General features: G+C 45.7%; 1 protein-coding gene across 1 annotated transcript in view; it reads left to right on the forward strand.

Annotated features, from left to right (window-relative positions):
- DZIP1 (DAZ interacting zinc finger protein 1) overlaps positions 1-22,293 on the forward strand; it is a 327,827-nt gene that overhangs the window by 258,929 nt on the left and 46,605 nt on the right. Inside the window, 4 exon segments of the mRNA XM_030201373.1 lie at positions 4,947-5,094; positions 5,209-5,265; positions 14,223-14,323; positions 14,326-14,454. Coding sequence (XP_030057233.1) covers positions 4,947-5,094; positions 5,209-5,265; positions 14,223-14,323; positions 14,326-14,454 — 435 coding nt within the window.

Here is a 22,293-nt window from a genome sequence, read left to right on the forward strand (position 1 = left end):
GCATTTGTCACACAGGGTAAAGTGCTGCTTTTCAGTGCATCAGATTTCAGACAATTTATTTAATAGCCTTAACACCCTTTTCAGTGAGCTTTCAGAGGCCAAAACCTCCAGCCTCAGGTCAGTATAATGCTGTTACGGTATCCTCTCCTGACCTAAGGAAGGAAGTATTGGTCTCTGAAACTTTATTAACACCATATTACTTTATCCTAAATTAAAAATAAATTATTTTCTTTACCTTTGTTGTATGGCATTTTACTTTGTCTCATTGTGTCTCTAGATTCTGCTTTCTTTCGTTTAAACTCTTCTGCCAGGGTTTCCTGGCCATTTGTCATTTTTCTCCTTTTCTTGCTTTCTTCAATATTTTTCTGCCTCTCTCTGTGTCCAGATTTAATTCATTCTTACTATCCATTCTTTAATTTCCTTCATCTACTTATGGCTTTTCATCTTTTCTCACCCTTGTTCTCCCCATGCCCCTTCCTCTTATTCTCCAATCTTTCACTACTCCCCCTTTCCATGCAGCAGCTCTCCTCTTTCTCTCCCCATCCTTCCAGTGTCTCCCCTCTCTCTCCCCATCCTTCCAATAGTCTCCCCTCTTTCTTTCTGCATCCTTCAATCCAGTGTCACCTCTTTCTCCCTACCCTTCCATCCAGCGTCTTCCCTCTTTCTCTCCCCATCCTTCCACCCATCTACCCTCTCTCCTGATCCTTCCATCTAATATCTCTCTCCCTCCTTCTAACCATTGTCTATCTCTCTACCCTTTTCTGTTCAGTGTCCCTTCTCTCTCCACATCCTTCCACTCTCCCCTTTTTCTCTGCATCCTTTCATCCATCTCCCCTCTTTCTCTGCCATCCTCCCATCTGTTTCCCTCTTTCTCTCCACATCCTTCCATTTTCCCTCTTTCTCTGCCATCCTCCCATCTGTTTTCCCTCTTTCTCTCCCCATCCTTCCATTTTCCCTCTTTCTCTCCCCATCCTTCCATTTTCCCTCTTTCTCCCCATCCTGCCATCTGTTTTCCCTCTTTCTCTGCCATCCTCCCATCTGTTTTCCCTCTTTCTCTCCCCATCCTTCCATTTTCCCTCTTTCTCTGCCATCCTCCCATCTGTTTTCCCTCTTTCTCTCCCCATCCTCCGTTTTCCCTCTTTCTCTCCCCATCCTCCGTTTTCCCTCTTTCTCTGCCATCCTCCCATCTGTTTTCCCCTCTTTCTCTGCCATCCTCCCATCTGTTTTCCCTCTTTCTCTCCACATCCTTCCATTTTCCCTCTTTCTCTGCCATCCTCCCATCTTCCCTCTTTCTCTGCCATCCTCCCATCTGTTTTCCCTCTTTCTCTCCCCATCCTTCCATTTCCCTCTTTCTCTGCCATCCTCCCATCTGTTTTCCCTCTTTCTCTGCCATCCTCCCATCTGTTTTCCCTCTTTCTCTGCCATCCTCCCATCTGTTTTCCCTCTTTCTCTCCCCATCCTCCCATCTGTTTTCCCCTCTTTCTCTCCCCATCCTTCCATTTTCCCTCTTTCTCTCCCCATCCTTCCGTTTCCCCTCTTTCTCTCCCCATCCTTCCATTTTCCCTCTTTCTCTGCCATCCTTCCATTTTCCCTCTTTCTCTCCCCATCCTTCCATTTTCCCTCTTTCTCTCCCCATCCTTCCATTTTCCCTCTTTCTCCCCATCCTCCCATCTGTTTTCCCTCTTTTTCTCCCCATCCTTCCATTTTCCCTCTTTCTCTCCCCATCCTTCCATTTTCCCTCTTTCTCTGCCATCCTCCCATCTGTTTTCCCTCTTTCTCTCCCCATCCTTCCATTTTTCCTCTTTCTCCCCATCCTGCCATCCATTTTCCCTCTCCCATTCAGGCCCACCAGCCCCAGCTCCCATTGCCGGCCACTGCTGCTTTTCCTGATGAGCAGCAGGGCCGGCACTACAAAAAGAAGAAGCGCTCAGCTGACTGAGCTGAGTGCCAACGCGTCGCTAACCCGACGATAAAAAATGTTTAAAAAAAAACGTGGCACTGCAGGCAGCCTCGAAGCATTGGCTGCTGGCTCTGCAGGCTCCTTCCGTCTCTTACGTCACTGCCCCTGCTTCGCTACGGGGCAGTGATGTAAGAGACGGGAAGAGCCTGCACAGAGCCAGCAGCCAATGCTTCGAGGCTGCCTGCGGTGCCGCATTTTTTTAAAAACATTTTTTCTTGTCCTTAGCGACGCGTTGGCGCTCAGCTCAGTCAGCTGAGCGCTTCTTCTTTTTGTAGCGCCGGGCGCCGGCCCTGCTGCTCATCAGGAAAAGCAGCAGTGGCCGGCAATGGGAGCTGGCGCTGGGCGGGCCTGGGCTGGAATTGGGTGGGCCTGGGCCCACCCAGGCCCACCCGTAGCTACGCCCCTGAGCTGTACTTTGTGGCAGATTGTGAGCCGCATGGTTTTCTACCAGAAGATTGAGACTTTGCTTTTCCTTAGTTGCTTGTGAAGCTATAAGGTCCTGATATCTACTTTAGGAGGAGTGAAGTTGACCAGTTGTACATACACTTTTCATGTTTTCTATTTTTTGTATTTTCTTTTATATACTGTTTCTTTTAATTTAAGGATTTGTTGTTGCATTTCTGTGTTTATGAATATTGTGTGCTGCTTTTTGTGATTTTTAGAGTATCTGCTGAGTTTCTAAAACCACTAAGGAGCCCGTTTTACTAAAGCTTAGCATGCACTAAATGCTACGAAGCTCATAGGTATAAAAGGGGCTTATTAGCATTTAGCATGCACTAAGTCCATTAGTGTGTACTAAAGTTTAGTAAAAGAACACTTATGACACAATAAAGGGAATAATTTCCTAAACAGTTCACATAGTTGCAAATATATTTTATTTTTATTTTTTTGAAGGTATACACATCTGAATAAAAATGAGCTAGTTAATATAAAGCCCTATTTTGCAGACGGGATCTACATGGGAAATGGGGTGTCCAGGGTGTCACATTTCCCTAGTATTTTACAAAAGGTTCTTGCTGAACATGTAATGTTCTGTAAAATAAGTATAAATATACAAGTACTAAGTCACAGACAGTTGATGGGGCTGTCACTTGTGTGATGGTTTCTTGTAAGACTGTTGGTGGGATGGTTTCCTATTGCCTTCCCCAGTCATCTTTACCCTCTCCCCCACGATACCCATTTACTAACTGAAAATGGATAGATGGCCAAGTTGGCCAGATGCTGGCTACCCGACAGAAATTCCTGCACGGGATTCAACTTCAGGTTGTAGGCACGAAGAGGCCAGGTTAAAATATGTATAAGGATGCCGCAGTGATTTTAGAAAAATATAGTAGAAAAAAAATAGTGGCATTAATCTGTAGCTTCCACATAAGTACCAGCGATTATATGTGGAAATAGCAATTTTGCAATTTCTGTCTGTAAGTGTCTGCACTTATAGTGGCCCAATTACAAAAACAAATCTGTAAGGGCTGTCAATTAACCAGTGGGACAGGTAAGAATTTAAAAATGGCAGATTAAGAAAATTACCTCCTTAATCTCTTGTTTAAACCCTGGCCAGAACAAACATTTTATAAAACTTATAAAATGAGAAATGCACATATAAATTTTCAGTCCACCCAAGACTCATCAGGAAATTTTTAAAAAGCCATTGGATAGGAAGCAGTGCCTTTTATGGATTGGAAACTGGCTAAAAGACACAAATCTAAGTATAAGACTAAAGGGTGAGAGTAGTAATTAAAGTGAACTGAGCATGAGCAAGGAGTCTTGGCGTCAGCAGCTGGAGGCATGCTGTTGACTTCCTGTTTCCTGTAGCAGCAAGAGGAGCAGCTCAGCAGCAAATTTCTTTGGCTGGCGGGGCTTCAGCATCCCCACCAGCCATTTGGAGGGGGCCAAGGCCCTCGTGGCTATGCCATTGCTCCAAATAAATTATTTTGATACAAAATTTTAGCAGGAATTTAAATCTGTAAATTTGAGATGACAAGCTCTTTAGGAAATGGCTTCTGTGGAGTTATGTCACCTATCAGTCCGAGTGTGGTGCAAAATCTGCCACTGTAAAAGCACTATGGCTTTTAGTTTCAGTTTTCATTAGCTGCAGTCCATGTGTGTGGAGGGCATTTTGCTTGGAGGTAAAATACAGTCTTTCATTATTTAAATTATTATATTCTGGCTTGGATACTTTGGGTGTAGCAGAGGGATGCAGACTGCAAGCTCTGACAATCCCCAGTGGCCCTTGCTGGTTCACATTTACACAACCAAACGAGTTTTCGGCTTTGGTTTTGGCCGAAAGCTTTCAGTCAGTTTTGGTGGCAGTTTCAGTTTTGGCCGAAAACTGAAAAAGGCAGTTTTGGTCAGCTTCTACCATAATATTATATTTGTTATGTTTTACATACTTATCTTTATATGATTCTGAGCATACTGGCAGGATAGAATTATATTTAAATTAATGAAATATAGAGCATACCCTGTTTTGAATATCTTGCATAAAGGAATCCTAATCTGATCTTTAAAAAATTTATTGGATTCAGCATTAAATTAATCTAAACCAGTTCTTTTGACAATTTGGCAAATTTCATATTTCTTCTGAATTATTTAGTTTTAAAGGTATCTTGCAATAAGGTATGCAGTAACAATTTGTTAGTATAAACGCAATTCTGTAACTGTTCCTGCAATTACGCGCACCTTGCAAAATGTAAGTGCATCAAAAGTGCCACTTACACACACAAGCACCCCACATTATTCTATAAGGATATGCATAAGTGGCATTACTTTTGAAGTTGTCTTTAGCATGCTTCTCTGTATGTGTGGCTGGCTGCTTTCTTCCTTATCTTTTCCTGATTGTGTGACAGATCCATATCATCACAGTTGCATATTCCGTGGATAATGCGAGTTATTAATATGATAATTTGATAAATATTAATTAAGTAGACTTTAGACTCATTATGACACATTTGCTTTTTATATCTGAATAAATAATTTATTTTTCTAGGTAGACCGAAAATGGTTCCGTTGGAAAGTTTATCTTCAGTTTCTCTTCCAAAGCCTGTGAAATCTAGATCCAAAATGAATCAGTTTTCAGAAGATGCTCTCTCAAATGAACAAAGAAAAGCTACAAATGAAAGGACACCTACATCTAAGTAAGGCATATTTTAGAATAATTTATATAAGCACGTTAGTATACATTTTACATATTTTATCGTATGTGTAATCGACTGAGGAATCCACAATATTTTGTCTTTTTTTTTCTATAGTAGAACCAGGAAAAAACATCATAGCGATTTATTTTCCAAAAGAACTTCACTCATTGGGTAAGAGTTACCTTTTACATTTTTTTAGTAGTGTGGTTGCTGTGTTTGCATGCATGGAAATAAAAGTTGATCAAAAAAAAGTAAGGTGATACATTTTTCTTAATACATTTCTTGACTAGATTTTGGGAGTTTGCAAATGCAATGCTGTGTGACACCACAGCTAAGGCCTGCTTATAGATGGTAGAACATGCTAGGACATGCCCTAAGCACACCTTAAAATGAGAAATCTGCAATGGGATATCAAATTCCAATGGACTGAACATACCCAACCTCTTTCTACTAATATTCGTCCATCAGTTTCACTTCAGAGTATGCAATAGTGGTGGATATCTGAATTCAGCCTATCTAGGGGTGTCCCGTTTTCACCACTGGCATATCATTTTGTCATGACAGAAACAAGTTGGGGAGCCCATTTTAGATTTTATCTTACTTATGGAGCCTGATCACAAGCTGAACTGCATACTGATCATCTAAAGCTCTCGGCAATATTGTTCTCCTAGTGTTTGTACATTCAAATGGACAGTAAAGTTGTCATGTTTTATATCAACAAACAAAAGGAGTAACAGGTTCCTTTCACTTTACTACAGCAAGCAGCAAGAATTTGTTTATTAGAGCACTTGATGTGCCATCTTTTGTGGAACACCAGAGTGGTTTGCAGTCAATAAATAATGAGGGCAGAAACATGAACACCAATATTGTGCATCTCACTCTCAGTTGTATCATTAAGCTTTTGCATTTGGTGTTCCAATAAGTCATATTCTGCCTTCATATTATCAAGCTCTTGAATAGTATTATTCTCCGAGGACAAGCAGGCTGCTTGTTCTCACAAGTGGGTCGACGTCCGCGACAGCCCAGGAAACGGCAAATTTTCCACAGTAAAATTTAAAAAGTTTTACCAGTGTCTTCTGGCGCACAAACAGCACACACCACGCATGCGCGTACAACTTCCTGCCCGTCGCATCAGCGTGGCTCTTCAGTTTTCTTTTCTCCGCGTTGAGGTGCGGTAGTTTTTATCTGAGCTCCTCTCAGGCCCAGGAAAGAGTCTTCTGATTTTTTTTCTTTATTTTATTATTATGTTCATTAAAAAAAAAAAGAAGGATCCCATAGTTCTGTTTTAGTTTTCTTCCCTTTTTAAAGTTTCCTTTCTTTTTTGACATGGCCGGTTTTAGGCCGCACGGTCGGGTTATTCCCTTGTTCTCTTTTGTGTGCCCTTTTTCTTTACAGGCACAATCGGGTCTTTTGATTTCGCCGAAGCCATTTTCCCTTCCAAGCCATCGAAGACACCTAGCGGCTTCAAACATTGTATTCGGTGCAACCGGACCATCTCAGGTACCGATACCCACGCCTGGTGTATCCAGTGCCTTGGACCTGACCATAGCCCAGCCGCTTGTAGTCTGTGTCATCGTATGAAGAAATGGACCCAAGCATCTCAAAAAGCTTTTTGGGACTCGGTCCGGTCCTTCGACATCGGTACCGAGGTCGGCGGCGTCGACATCAAAAGGAGCATCGACGTCGGGAAGAGAGGTTAATGGCTGCTGAGAGACCAACTCGCGCTGGGAGCAGTGAGGCGTCGAGTGGGTCTTCGCCTGCCTCAAGGCCTCCTGTTATGTAGGCCCCCCCGAGACCGACCTTTTGTCGGACCCAGTCCCGAGGAGACGTGAAGATTCCACATCCTCCTCGTCGGTACTGAGGAGTCTCGATGACAGGCGTCGAGCGAAGGCGAAGAAGCACCGTCATCGTTCTTCTTCAACACAAGGTACCAGGAGCTCCAGGCCGTCGAGAGAGTTGGCACCCGAGAAGCGTCGGCACCAAGAAGGTTGCTCCCCCTCGATACAGGAGATGCCGATGCATCGGTCTCCTAGCAGCCCGGTACCTGCTCCCGAGCCTCCACGGATTCTGACACCGCCTGTTCCACCAACCCCGCAGCCTTCTCTGATGGTGACTCTCGATGAACGCATTCGGGCCTTGTTTCCAGAACTTCTGGAGGGACTGCTACGTCAGTCAGCTTCGGTGTTGGGGGTGCTTGCGCCTTCTGTACCGTCTGCTGCAGCGGTGTCTGACCCTTCTCCTGTGGTGAGGTCCCCGACCACGGTGCCGCCTGCAGCATCGGTGTCGGCTGCCACCCAGGTCGTCTCCCCTTCGACATTGGTTGAGGGAGCTTCGTCGCAGTCAGACCGGGCATCGGCCTCTTGACATCGCCATCAAGGACATCGTTTCTTGGCGTTGAGGCAGGTTCAGTGTCAAAGTACCTTAACAGAGGTCTTATCCGAAACTGAGCAGGAGTGTTCATGGGAGTCAGAGGAAGATCCCAGGTACTTTTCTTCTGATGAGTCCTATGGGATTCCCTCTGAACCTTCCCCTCCACCAGAGAGGAGACTATCTCCACCGGCTATTCCCTTCCCTGTGGAGCTTGAGGATGAGCCCAGGACTGAGATGCTCAAAGTCCTGGACTATTCTTCTCCAGCTAAAGAGGCTGTGATAGTCCCTCTGCATAAGTTACTGAGAGAAGTCCTTATGCGAAACTGGTCTGTCCCGTGGTCCCGAAGAAAGCTGAATCCCAGTATCGGATCCACAGTGAACCTGGATTGATTAGGTCTCAGTTACCCCACAATTCTATGGTGGTGGACTCCGCCCTCAAGAGAGCCAGGAGTACTAGAGACTATGTTTTGGCGCCCCAAGGCAGAGAAGCTAGGACTCTTGATTCTTTTGGGAGGAAGACATATCAGGCCTCTATGCTCGCTGCCAAGATCCAATCATACCAGCTCTTCACGAGCGTTCATTTGCGGGACTCGATAAGGCAACTTTCTAGCTTGGTTGATGCACTCCCTCCGGAGCAAGCCGAGCCTTTTTGCCAGGTAGTCAGGCAGCAGAAGGCGTGTTGAAAATTCCTGGCCAGGGGTACGTTCGACACTTTTGATGTAGCATCCAGGATCGCTGCTCAAGGTATAGTGATGCGTAGACTCTCATGATTGTGTGTCTCTGACCTGGATCATTCGGTCCAGCAGCGAATGGCAGATGTTCCTTGGGGGGGGGAGGGGGGCAGCAACCTTTTGGGTGAAAATGTAGAGGATCTTGTTGATCAGATCAAGAAGCATAATGATGCTATGAATTCTCTCTCCCACGGGCAATCTTCTGCTACTACCTCCTCATCTAGGAGGTATTTTGGAGGGAAGAGGAGTGCTTCCTATTCCTATGCTAGGCGTAGGTACACTCCTGCTTCTCGGCATCCTGCCCAGGCTCAGTCCCAACATGCTCGTTCTCGTCAGCAGCGTGCGCCTAAGGCAACTGCGGTTCCCCAGCAAAAGCAAGGGACGGGCTTTTAACTGGCTCCAGTTCAGCATAGCCTCAGTAAACGTGTCCGTACTGGACGATTTGCCGGTTGGGGGGAGGTTAATGTTTTTTCAACAAAGGTGGCCTCTTATAACCTCCGACCGGTGGGTTCTTCAAATTGTCCAGTTAGGATACACCCTCAATCTGGAATCCAAGCCTCCAAATTGCCCACCAGGAGCTCAGTCCTACAGCTCCCAGCACAAGCAGGTACTTGCAGAGGAACTCTCTGCCCTTCTACAGGCCCAAGCAGTCAAACCCCTTCCACCAGGGGAAGAAGGGCTGGGATTCTATTCCAGGTACTTCCTTGTGCAAAAGAAAACAGGGGGATGTGTCCCATCCTAGACCTAAGGGCCCTGAACAAATTTCTAGTCAGAGAAAAGTTCAAGATGGTTTACCTGGGTACTCTTCTTCCTATGATTCAAGAAAACGATTGGCTATGCTCTCTGGACTTAAAGGATGCTTACACACACATTTCGATACTCCCAGCTCACAGGAAGTATCTCAGATTTTGGATGGGAACTCAGCACTTTCAGTACTGTGTACTGCCCTTTGGTCTGGCGTCTGCGCCCAGAGTGTTCACAAAGTGCCTATCGGTAGTCGCAGCGTCGCTACGCAGACTGGGAGTGCATGTGTTCCCTTATCTCAATGATTGGCTGGTGAAGAGCACTTTGAAGGCAGGCGCTCTACAGTCCATGCGAATGACTATTCAGGTGCTAGAACTACTGGCGTTTGTGATCAATTACTCCAAGTCCCATCTCACCCCAGTTCAAAAATTGGAATTAATTGGAGCTCTGTTGAACACAAAGACAGCTCGAGCTTATCTTCCCGAGGCAAGGCAGACAACCTCTTGTCCCTGGTGTCCTTAGTTCGAACGTCTCAACAGATCACAGCTCGGCAGATGTCGAGACTTCTGGGGCACATGGCCTCCACAGTTCATGTGACTCCCATGGCACGCCTGCATATGAGTTCAGCTCAATGGACCTTAGCTTCCCAGTGGTATCAAGCTGCGGGGAGTCTAGAGGATGTAATCCAACTGTCTACCGACTTCCGAAATTCTCTGCAGTGGTGGACGATTCGATCCAGTTTGACCTTGGGGCGTCCATTCCAAATTGCTCAGCCACAAAAAGTGCTGATGATGGATGCATCCCTTCTGGGGTGGGGAGCTCATGTAGATGGGCTTCACATTCAAGGAGCCTGGTCCTTTCAGGAAAAAGGTCTTCAGATCAATCTCCTGGAATTGCGAGCGATCTGAAACGCTCTAAAGGCTTTCAGAGACCGGCTGTCCAACCAAATCTTATTGATTCAGACAGACAATCAGGTTGCCATGTATTACACCAACAAGCAGAGGGGCACCGGATCTCGCCCTCTGTGTCAGGAGGGCGTGCCGCCATGGCATGTTTCTCCAAGCTACTTATCTAGCAGGCGTAAACAACAGTCTGGCCGACAGGCTGAGCAGGATAATGCAGCCTCACAAGTGGTAACTGGACATGGGTGTTGCCCGCAAGATCCTCTGAGCGTGGGGCACCCCCTCGGTGAATCTTTTTGCCACTCAGATCAATCACAAGGTCCCTCAGTTCTGTTCCAGGTTTCAGACTAGCGTCAGATGCCTTTCTCCTGCATTGGGGAACAGGGATCCTGTATATGTATCCTCCCATACCTCTAGTAGGGAAGACTTTGCTTAAACTCAAGCAAGACTGCAGAACCATGATTCTGATTGCTCCCTTCTGGCCGCGTCAGATTTGGTTTCCTCTTCTTCTAGAGTTGTCCAAGGAACCGTGGAGATCGTAATGTTTTCTAACCCTCATCCCCCAAAACGAGGGGTCGCTTCTACATCCCAGCCTCCAGTCTCTGGCTCTCACGGCCTTGATGTTGAGAGCTTGGAATTCGCCTACTTGGGTCTTTCAGAGGGTGTCTCCAGAGTCTTGCTTGCTTCCAGTAAAGATTCCACGAAGAGGTGTTACTCTTTCAAATGGAGGAGGTTTGCCGTCTGGTGTGACAGCAAGGCCCTAGATCCTCTTTCTTGTCCTACACAGACCCTGCTTGAATACCTTCTACACTTATCAGAGTCTGGTCTCAAGACCAACTCCGTAAGAGTTCACCTTAGTGCGATTAGTGCTTATCATCGTTGTGTAGAGGGTAAACCTATTTTTGGACAGCCTTTAGTTGTTCGCTTCATGAGAGGTTTGCTTTTGTCAAAGCCCCCAGTCAAACCTCCACCAGTGTCATGGGATCTCAACGTCGTTCTCACTCAGCTGATGAAAGCTCCTTTTGAGCCACTGAATTCCTGCCATCTGAAGTACTTGACCTGGAAGGTCGTTTTCTTGGTGGCTGTTACTTCAGCTCGTAGGGTCAGTGAGCTTCAGGCCTTGGTAGTGCATGCACCTTATATGAAGTTTCATCACAACAGAGTAGTTCTCCGCACGCACTTACCCTAAGTTTCTGCCGAAGGCGGTGTCGGAGTTCCATCTGAACCTGTCAATTGTCTTGCCAACATTCTTTCCCTGTCCTCATACCCACCCTGGCGAAAGCAGTTTGCATACCTTGGACTGCAAAAGAGCATTAGCCTTTTATGTGGAGCAGACAAAGCCCTTTAGACAGTCCGCCCAGTTGTTTGTTTCTTTTGATCCCAACAGGAGGGGAGTCTCCATCGGAAAACGCACAATCTCCAATTGGCTGGCAGATTGCATTTCCTTCACTTATGCCCAAGCTGGGCTGACTCGAGGGCCATGTCACGGCTCATAATGTTAGAGCCATGGTCAGCCTCCATTGAAGAGATTTGCAAGGCTGCAATGTGGTCATCAGTCCACACATTCACATCTCACTACAGCCTTCAGCAGGATACCCGCTGCAACAGTTAGTTTGGGCAGTCAGTGCTGCAGAATCTATGTGGGGTTTAGAATCTAACTCCACCCCCCTAGACCCATTTTTGTTCTGTTCCAGGCTGCACTCTCAGTTAGTTGTTTATGGTTTCAGGTCAATCTATGTTATATCCTCGCCGTTGCGAGGCCCAACTGACCAATGTTCATTGTTTTGAATGAGCCTGGTTGCTAGGGATACCCAACTTGTGAGAACAAGCAGCCTGCTTGTCCTTGGAGAAAGCGAAGATACTTACTGGGCGGGAAGTTGTCCACGCATGTGCCGTGCGTACTGTTCGCGTTCCAGAAGACTCTGGTAAAACATTTAATTAATTTGCCATTTCCTGGGCCGACCCGGATGTCGACCCACTTGTGAGAACAATCAGCCTGCTGTCCTCGGAGAATACCTGCTACAGGTAAGTATGTTCGCTTTCTCCACATTCAAGGCCAGTTTTAAATCTATAGGTTTATCTCTCCACACTCAACTGCTCTCTGGAAAATCCTAGTTCATGTTGCCCTTTGTCAGGGCCATTACACACACGTATAGTCTGCTAATCTGTGGAGGGTGACATGCGAGTATACCCGCCACTTTGGCTGTGAGCACCCCTGAACTGCCTGTCTTTACTTCCTCAACAGTAATCATTGTACTCATCGTTTCCAAGTATGTTGGGACATTAGTATCCTGACTACTCAGAGAAGGGAACCCTATGAAGAGCCAGGGATGCCCTGACCTCTTGTGATGCAGTTGAAATGATAGAACGCACTTTAAAATATTAAAAAAAAACTACAATTAATATATGTACTACAAGGAATAGTAAAAGAAATATTTCCTTTTCACTTACAGTTGGCCGTGACCCCAGACTTCACTTAAGCAGTCTCTCTTGATTAACTTATACTATTATATATATAGAAACATCCGTACAGCACAGCCAGAAGAAAAAAAGCAGAATAAAAAGAGGCAGTTATGACAGATATATAATAACTATATCGCAAATAAAAAAAAGTAATACAACATCCAGTCTCTCCTACCCAGCACGAGGGAGGAAATATTCTGGATGAGCTACCAAAACTGTGAGGGGTACACTGTTGGTATGGAAGAATAAGAAAAAAAAGTGGGGGGGGGGGGGGGGAGTCCTGAGGTCATTACTACTACTACTATTTAGCATTTCTATAGCGCTACAAGGCCCTTTATTTTCTGATAATAAAGGTTGACAGGCTAGAAAAAGACTCAGATTACAAAGCAATACAGAAGAAAAGATTCCAATTCTTCTGTACAGATTCTAAGACTAATACCTACAACAGCATAAGCAAGCACTATGTCCTTGATTTAAACACACACTTGAAATCCTGATTAAACCAGTTGTATACTTCATGTGATCACAGCTCTTAAAATACCTATCCTATCAACATCATAAGAGTCTTTGTCCTCACAATAGAAGCTGGACCCGATCCAACAGTAGGTGTTGTGCCTCAAAGATAGGAGCACAGAGATAGGGCTGAGCCGAGCTCTTCTACAACCGTATATGTAATTTCTTATCTGTCATCTCATGGCCTTCAAGGCCCAATTACTCTCTGGATAAACATTGGCCAGAGATACTGGAGTATGCTAACCCCAGATATCCTGATATGGGATTGGGATTCCCATTTTCATCATGTTGCCTATGTCATTGCTTGCCCGGCATACTCTGCATACTTTCTCAGGTTCACTGTCACAGTTTACTTTCTTGGCTGATGAGTTCAGGTTGATGGCTCCAGCCTGTGATTCTGACATGGTCAGATTAATACCCTTAATACACAAATCAAATCCTGGCAAGGGCTAGACCCATTAAAACATTGCAACAGCAGTGTCAGTCTGAATGACTGGGCCAGAAACCTAGGATGGAGGAGCAGTCATAGCAGAGCCTTAAAATGAGAGCTAAAAGCAGTCTGCAGGGGTGCATAGGAGAGAGAGAGAAATGGAGGACTTGGTATGGGGAGGGGGAGAGAGTTGGAGGAGAGTATTAGGCCTGGGGGAAGGGCAGAGAAAGAGAAAGCTGGATGTCTTCTAGGGATTGGAGGGAAGAACCAGGGGAGAATGAAGAGGATAAAGCTGGGGGAAAGGGATAGGGGAGTCAACATAAGGGAAAAAGTGGGATTTGTTCTTGGGAGGTGGGGGAGAGACAAAAGAAGTGGGCTACAGAGGTTAGACCTTGGAAGGGGGGAGGAAATAAAGCTGAGGATCTTGCAGGGGAGAGAAAAAGTTGTGGGATAAAGGGGAGATAAATGTGCTAGAGAGATATGGAAGGGATTGAACCAAGAAGCACAATTAGAAGAGCAATATGAAGCCTTGGGAGGGGTTTAAGCCAAAAAAAGTGGGGGTGGGGTTTGGTACAGTGAGAGAGCATTCTTCAGGGGAGGGGTCAGGTCTTATGGAAATTGCTGTCTGAAGAGTATCTTTTTCTGTATTATATTGTAAATTATTATTTAAAGACAATAATTATGGTGTGTTATTTGAATAAAATATGCAGACGTCTTACATTTTGTGCAAAGAATTTATTTTGCATAGAATTCTCCCGTGAGTATTATATCTGCAGTATGAAATTGCTTTTGTGACAGTGGTCAAACTTTCTATAGAGTAATGGTACCTTTAGAAAATGTGTGATAACTGTATTGTACAGCCGAAGGAAAAAATTGGTCTATATCTGTTTCTTAATTAGCTAGGAAGTCCTTATCTTTATTGCTACTAATCAAAATGTAGCTACTATCTACTGATCCATTTGGTTTTCATTCCAGAACACCACCGTTCACTTCAGAAGATGAATTAGAAGAAGAAATTTCTTTGCATTCATACCAAATACCAAAACAATTGCACTTAAAGCCATCTACTGGCAACAAAGTGGCCCAAGGATGATGTCTGTCCAAAGTGATTCAGAGTTCAGTGATGACAGTGAAGATGAGGGTCATGATTTGAATAAATTTAAACAACAAAATCTTCAGAAGGACGCTCCTTCCAAGCCTGTAAGGGGTCTGTATTACCATTATTAATAGAAAACAAATCGCTGTAAACTTTGAAGTAATAGCTTTTTTTTTTTTTTAACATAATACGCTAGCATTCATTTTCCAATAAGCAATTTGCTAATGATTTGTATATACAGATGATAACTAAGACACGGGCATTGGAATCCCTATGGATTGAAATTCCATGTGTAAAGGGGAAAAGGATAGTGATAGTAGTGCACTACCGTCCACCTGGCCAGGATGAACAGATGGATGTAGAAATGTTATCAAAAATTAAGGAGGCTATCAAACTGGGCAACACAATAGTAATGGGTGATTTCAATTTCCCCGATATTGACAGGGTAAATGTAACATCAGGGTATGCTAGGGAGGTAAAATTCCTTGACGAAATCAAGGACTGCTTTATGGAGCAGCTAGTACAGGATCCAATAAAAAGGAAAAATTCTAGACCTAGTCCTTAGTGGAGTGCATGATCTGTTGCAGGAAGTAATGGTGCTGGGGCCGCTTGGTAACAGTGATCATAATATGATCAGATTTGATATCAGCTTTGGAGTAAGTACACACAGGAAATCCAATACATTAGCATTTAAATTTAAAAAAGGAGACTATGATAAAATGAGAAGAACGGTGAAAATAAAACTTAGAGGAGCAACTGGGAAGGTCAAAAATTTACATTTGGCGTGGATGCTGTTCAAAAATACCAGTTTGATAGCCCAGGCCAATTATATTCCATGTATTAAAAAAGGAAGAAGGAAGACCAAACAACATCCGGCATGGTTAAAAAATGATGTGAAGGAAGCTATTACAGCTAAAAGAAAATCCTTCAGAAAATACAGTGGGGGAAATAAGTATTTGATCCCTTGCTGATTTTGTAAGTTTGCCCACTGACAAAGACATGAGCAGCCCATAATTGAAGGGTAGGTTATTGGTAACAGTGAGAGATAGCACATCACAAATTAAATCCGGAAAATCACATTGTGGAAAGTATATGAATTTATTTGCATTCTGCAGAGGGAAATAAGTATTTGATCCCCCACCAACCAGTAAGAGATCTGGCCCCTACAGACCAGGTAGATGCTCCAAATCAACTCGTTACCTGCATGACAGACAGCTGTCGGCAATGGTCACCTGTATGAAAGACACCTGTCCACAGACTCAGTGAATCAGTCAGACTCTAACCTCTACAAAATGGCCAAGAGCAAGGAGCTGTCTAAGGATGTCAGGGACAAGATCATACACCTGCACAAGGCTGGAATGGGCTACAAAACCATCAGTAAGACGCTGGGCGAGAAGGAGACAACTGTTGGTGCCATAGTAAGAAAATGGAAGAAGTACAAAATGACTGTCAATCGACAAAGATCTGGGGCTCCACGCAAAATCTCACCTCGTGGGGTATCCTTGATCATGAGGAAGGTTAGAAATCAGCCTACAACTACAAGGGGGGAACTTGTCAATGATCTCAAGGCAGCTGGGACCACTGTCACCACGAAAACCATTGGTAACACATTACGACATAACGGATTGCAATCCTGCAGTGCCCGCAAGGTCCCCCTGCTCTGGAAGGCACATGTGACGGCCCGTCTGAAGTTTGCCAGTGAACACCTGGATGATGCCGAGAGTGATTGGGAGAAGGTGCTGTGGTCAGATGAGACAAAAATTGAGCTCTTTGGCATGAACTCAACTCGCCGTGTTTGGAGGAAGAGAAATGCTGCCTATGACCCAAAGAACACCGTCCCCACTGTCAAGCATGGAGGTGGAAATGTTATGTTTTGGGGGTGTTTCTCTGCTAAGGGCACAGGACTACTTCACCGCATCAATGGGAGAATTGATGGGGCCATGTACCGTACAATTCTGAGTGACAACCTCCTTCCCTCCGCCAGGGCCTTAAAAATGGGTCGTGGCTGGGTCTTCCAGCACGACAATGACCCAAAACATACAGCCAAGGCAACAAAGGAGTGGCTCAGGAAGAAGCACATTAGGGTCATGGAGTGGCCTAGCCAGTCACCAGACCTTAATCCCATTGAAAACTTATGGAGGGAGCTGAAGCTGCGAGTTGCCAAGCGACAGCCCAGAACTCTTAATGATTTAGAGATGATCTGCAAAGAGGAGTGGACCAAAATTCCTCCTGACATGTGTGCAAACCTCATCATCAACTACAGAAGACGTCTGACCGCTGTGCTTGCCAACAAGGGTTTTGCCACCAAGTATTAGGTCTTGTTTGCCAGAGGGATTAAATACTTATTTCCCTCTGCAGAATGCAAATAAATTCATATACTTTCCACAATGTGATTTTCCGGATTTAATTTGTGATGTGCTATCTCTCACTGTTACCAATAACCTACCCTTCAATTATGGGCTGCTCATGTCTTTGTCAGTGGGCAAACTTACAAAATCAGCAAGGGATCAAATACTTATTTCCCCCACTGTATAAGAAGGAACCGACCGAAAATAAGAAACAGCATAAGGAATGGGAAGTCAAATGCAAAGCGCTGATAAGGAGGCAAAGAGAGACTTTGGAACAAAGATTACGCTGGAGGCAAAAACACATAGTAAACATTTTTTAGGTATATTAAAAGCAAGAAGCCGGCAAAAGAATCAGTTGGACCGCTAGATGACCGAGGGGTAAAAGGGGCAATCGGGGAAGACAAAGCCATAGCAGAGAGATTAAATGAATTACTACTACTACTTATCATTTCTAAAGTGCTACTAGTCGTATGCCGCGCTGTACACTTTAACGTGAAGAGACAGTCCCTGCTCGACGGAGCTTACAATCTAATTAGGACAGACAAACAGGACAAACAAGAGATAAGGGAATATTAAAGTGAGGATAATAAAATAAGGGTTCTGAACAAGTGAATAAGGGTTAGGAGTTAAAAGCAGCATCAAAAAGGTGGGCTTTTAGCTTAGATTTGAAGACGGCCAGAGATGGAGCTTGACGTACTGGCTCAGGAAGTCTGTTCCAGGCATATGGTGCAGCAAGATAAAAGGAACGGAGTCTGGAGTTAGCAGTGTAGGAGAAGGGTGCAGATAAGAGAGATTTACCCAGTGAACGGAGTTCCTGGGGAGGAATGTAGGGAGAGATGAGAGTGGAGAGGTACTGAGGAGCTGCAGAGTGAATGCACTTACAGGGCAATAAGAGGAGTTTGAACTGTATGCAGAAACGGATAGGAAGCCAGTGAAGTGACTTGAGGAGAGGGCTAATATGAGCATAACGACCCTGGCGGAATATTAGTTGTGCAGCAGAATTTTGAACAGATTGAAGAGGAGAGAGATGGCTAAGTGGGAGACCTGTAAGAAGCAAGTTGCAATAGTCTAAGCGAGAGGTGATAAGAGCATGGATGAGGGTTCTGGTAGTGTGCTCAGAAAGGAAAGGGTGAATTTTGCTGATATTATAGAGAAAGAAACGACAGGTTTTAGCAGTCTGTTGAATATGTGCAGAGAGGGAGGAGTCGAAGATGACCCCAAGGTTACGAGCTGATGAGACAGGAAGGATGAGAGTGTTATCCACAGAAATAGAGAATGGGGGAGGAAGAGAGGTTGGTTTAGGGGGAAAGATAAGAAGCTCAGTCTTGGTCATGTTTAGTTTCAGATGGCGCTGAGACATCCAGGCAGCAATGTCAGACAGGCAGGCTGATACTTTGGCCTGGATTTCGGCTGAGATTTCTGGTGTGGAGAGGTAAATCTGGGAGTCATCAGCGTAAAGATACTGAAAACCATGGGATGAGATCAGAGTACCAAGGGAAGAAGTATAGATGGAGAAGAGAAGAGGTCCCAGGACAGATCCCTGAGGTACACCAACTGACAGTGGGATAGAAGTAGAAGAGGATCCACTAGAGTATAGTGGGAGAGATAAGAAGAAAACCAGGAAAGAACAGAGCCCTGAAATCCAAATGAGGACAGCATATCAAGGAGTAGGCTCTTCTGTCTGAAACCTGTTATTAGTCCCCTCTGTTCAATGTTCCAGATTGGAATCAACAAGCACTCTGCATTCTTTTTAATGCTCCTTTCCTTTGGAAATCCCTCCCTATTGAATGTGAAGTGGAGAGTTTGTATCTTTGCTTTTAGGGCTTCACTAAAACCCCACTTTTTTACTTTGGCATTTCATGAAGTACTCTGATTATAGGTGGAGCAGCCTCATAGTGTCACGCCCCCTCCCCTTTGCTCTTTCCCTGCTCCATCCCCCTTTTCCTGTCGATACATTGTAGTTCTTTTCTTTGTTCATTACTGTATTGATTATTAGATGTAAACTGCTTTGATTCTTGCTCTGGAAGGCGGTATATAAAGTACAAAATAAACAAATATTCTTTTTCTACCTAGAAAATTGGAGTTTGGAAGGATTGTTCAAAGTATAAAAATTGCACTCTTTTGATATGTATATATATATTTTTTTGTATAGTGGGAAATTCTATGAGTAAAATATGCACTAATCATTCTGGAATAACAATACACAACACAACCTCTAACTGTAACGCATCTTTTCAATTAAAAACGAACTAAGACATATCTTCTTAAGAAACCCAATGACTATTCTATATACACTAATAGTTACCTTGCCAACCACTGTAAAACACAGCATCATACAACTTTGTAAATGTAATTGAATCAGTGTAATCTCTTAACAATTTAAATGTAAGCCACATCGAACTGAAACTTGTTTATGGATAATTGTGGGATACAAGTACAAATAAAATAAATAAATGTAATTTTACTCAGCAATCCTCCAGACCGTTCAAGACGCTTGGGTTATGCACTCCTACCAGCAGAGGGAGACTGAGAACACTAATACTTCTTATACAAGTAGCCTGTGCAGACCTTCTACTAACCAGTATTTTCTCAGTCTCAGCAGAGGGTAGATGTGTGCAGCCTGTGCAGTGTACTCAGTCTGGTAGGCCCGTTGGGGTTTTCTAGGTTGGGTTGTAAATGTTAGAGAACCCACACTTGGATCTCTGTTACAGGGTGTAAGTCCTAAGGGGCTTCTTATTCCCTGTGGGGTGTCACACCCGGGTGGCCGGGTCCCTCCCCCTGTGCTCTTCCTCTGGAGGACTGCTTGACCTTGGCTACAGACATCGTTCTGTACCCTTGAGGCGTTTAGGCATCAGCAACGAGGTTTAAAAAAAAAGTTTTTAAAAGGCGGCTATTTTGGCCGTTCTTCTGGCAGTCCAGAGATAAAACGTCTTCAAGGGCGTTCTTGCCTTAGGCGGTTTTGCCTATTAGTCTGTCAGAGCACAAAGCAACTGTTTGTTTTTATTGTGTTTGCGGCTAAGCCGGCGAGGTGTCGGTTTTGCACGAAGCGCGGCGTTGAAGTGAAAGGTGGCCAATGTAAATTTTCTGGGGAGCCTACATTGTCAGCGCTCTTGCCCCCCGTGCTTTCCCCTGAGTCAGCGGAGGTGTTGGGCGGCGATTTGACGGCACATTCCGGGCCGGCAATGGCAGGGCCGGTTTTGGCGGGAAACATGGCCATTTTGGCTGCGCGTCCCGGGTCGGCCTCGACGGAGCCATTTTTGGTGGGAAGCGCGGCCCTTTTGGCCGCGCATTCCGTACCTGCGCCGGGGGGACCCGTGTGTGGTGGGAAGCGCGCCTGGTTTAGCCGCGGATCACGCAATGGACCTGCTGCCTCGAGAGCGAGGGGGGTCAGTCGCGGAGACTGCAGGAAGTGTTGTTGGGGCTTCAGCAGCATTGGGGGGGGGGTCTGGCTTCCCCCCTGAGTTTGTTGGTCTCTGTATAATTCCTGGAGAGCTGGCCCCTCTCAGGCTGTTTGTTCCCCGGAGGCTGCTAGCTCAGTGGGAGTTAAGCGCCCGTGGGTGGATATTTCGGAGCCTATGGAGATACTTTCTCTGCCTGGGTCAGACGTTTGGAGTGACCCAGGAGAGGAGGATCTCTTAGATGTGTCTGAGGATCAGGATGGGCTAAGGCCTGGGGAAGATTCTTCAGTGTTTCACATTTTTCATAAGGAGGAGTTGTTAGAGCTCATTGATCAGGTGATCTCTACTTTGAAGTTTGCTCCGGCGGCCACTCCCTCCGTGGAGGGACCCCAGGTAGATCCCTTGATTAAGGGGATTCGGAGAGCCTCCCGTTCCTTTCCCATGAATTCAGACATTAGGGACATGGTTTTTCAGGAATGGTCTGTGCCGGAGGCTGCTTGTAAGGTGTCTAGGGCTATGGCGCGGCTGTATCCCTTGCCTACTGTGGATGCGGTGGTTACGGCAGTTACTAAGGCTACGACCATTCCGGTAGATGGCGGTACAGCCTTACGGGATCCTCAGGATAGGAAGCTAGAGTCCTTTCTGAAGCGCAGCTTTGATTTGTCGGCTTTGGCCTTGCAAGCCTCGGTGTGTGGGGGCTTGGTAGCCAGAGCTTGTTTCCGTTGGGCGGAGAAGCTCTTGGATGAGCCTGTGTTGGATAGGACTGGTTTGGTTCAGGACCTGGTTAAATTGGAGATGGGCTCTTCGTTTTTGACAGACACCCTTTATGATTTGCTAAGGGCTTCGGCTAAGAATATGGCTCTGGCGGTGATGGCTCGCAGGGCTCTTTGGCTTAGGGGCTGGGTGGCAGATGCGGCCTCTAAAGCAAAGTTGTGTTCTCTACCTTTCAAAGGTTCTATGTTGTTTGGAGAGGACTTGGATAAACTGATGAGTGGTCTTGGGGATACCAAGGTCTCACGGTTGCCGGAGTTACGGCCTAAGGCGGCTAGTTGAGGTGGTTCGGCTAGAGGTCGGTTTAAGGGCGCAAGGCGGTACAGGCCGGGCAGATTTGTGTCTCCTTCTAAAAGCTGTTTTTGTCCAGCAGACGCAGTCCTTTTGAGGGGGTCATCGAGGAGGTCGGGACTCCTCCGGAGGTGCCAGAAATGGTAATAAGTCCTCCTTATGAAGATGTGCAGGTCCAGCCTCTGTTGAAGGTCGGGGCGCGACTTCGTCTGTTTTATCAGGGGTGGACTCTGATAAAACAGATTACTTCAGATCAGTGGGTGCTGGAGGTCGTTCGTGACGGTTATGCGCTCGAGTTCGAGCACCCGCTGCCGGATCTGTTTCTTCCTTCTCCTTGTCACTCTCGAATCAAGTTAAAGGCTATTCAAGAGACTCTGGGTCGCCTAATCCAGTTGGGAGCTGTGGTACCTGTTCCTCGGCACGAGCTGGGAATGGGTTGTTATTCCATTTACTTTGTGGTGCCGAAGAAGGAGGACCCAGTTTTGACCCATTTTAGATCTCAAGAGGGTCAGTGGGGCGCTCAAGGTGCCATCCTTCCGCTTGGAGACTCTGCGCTCGGTCATAGTGGCTGTTCGTCATGGAGAATTTCTCACATCAATGGATCTCACGGAAGCGTATCTGCACTTCCCGATTCGAGAGGCCCATCAGCGTTTCCTTCGTTTTGCTGTTCTAGGGAGGCACTTTCAGTTCTGTGCTCTGCCTTTTGGTCTGGCAACGACTCCATGCACCTTCTCCAAGATAATGGTGGTGGTAGCAGAGGAGACAGGGAATTCTGTTGCATCCTTATCTGGACGACTGGTTGATCTGTGCGAAGTCTCGGGCTCACAGTGTGGCGGCGATGGCTCAGGTGGTCGCGTTTCTGGAATCTCTCGGATGGGTAGTGAATGTAGTCAAAAGTCAGTTGGATCCCATCGCAGAGTCTGGAGAACTTGGGAGTGCGGTTCGACACGGCAGTGGGTCGTGTTTTTCTGCCGGATTCTCGGATCGCCTCTCTTCAGCAGCAGGTCCGGCTGTTAATGTCCGTTCAGAGTCCGACGTTTTGAATGTACCTTCGGGTTCTGGGCCTCTTGGCAGCGACAATAGAGGTAGTACCATGGGCCAGGGCGCATATGCGTCAGCTTCAGGCGGCTCTGTTGTCCCAG

The sequence above is a fragment of the Microcaecilia unicolor genome, chromosome 4 (genome assembly GCF_901765095.1).
Source record: "Microcaecilia unicolor chromosome 4, aMicUni1.1, whole genome shotgun sequence".
In the NCBI taxonomy this organism is placed as follows: Eukaryota; Metazoa; Chordata; class Amphibia; order Gymnophiona; family Siphonopidae; genus Microcaecilia; species Microcaecilia unicolor.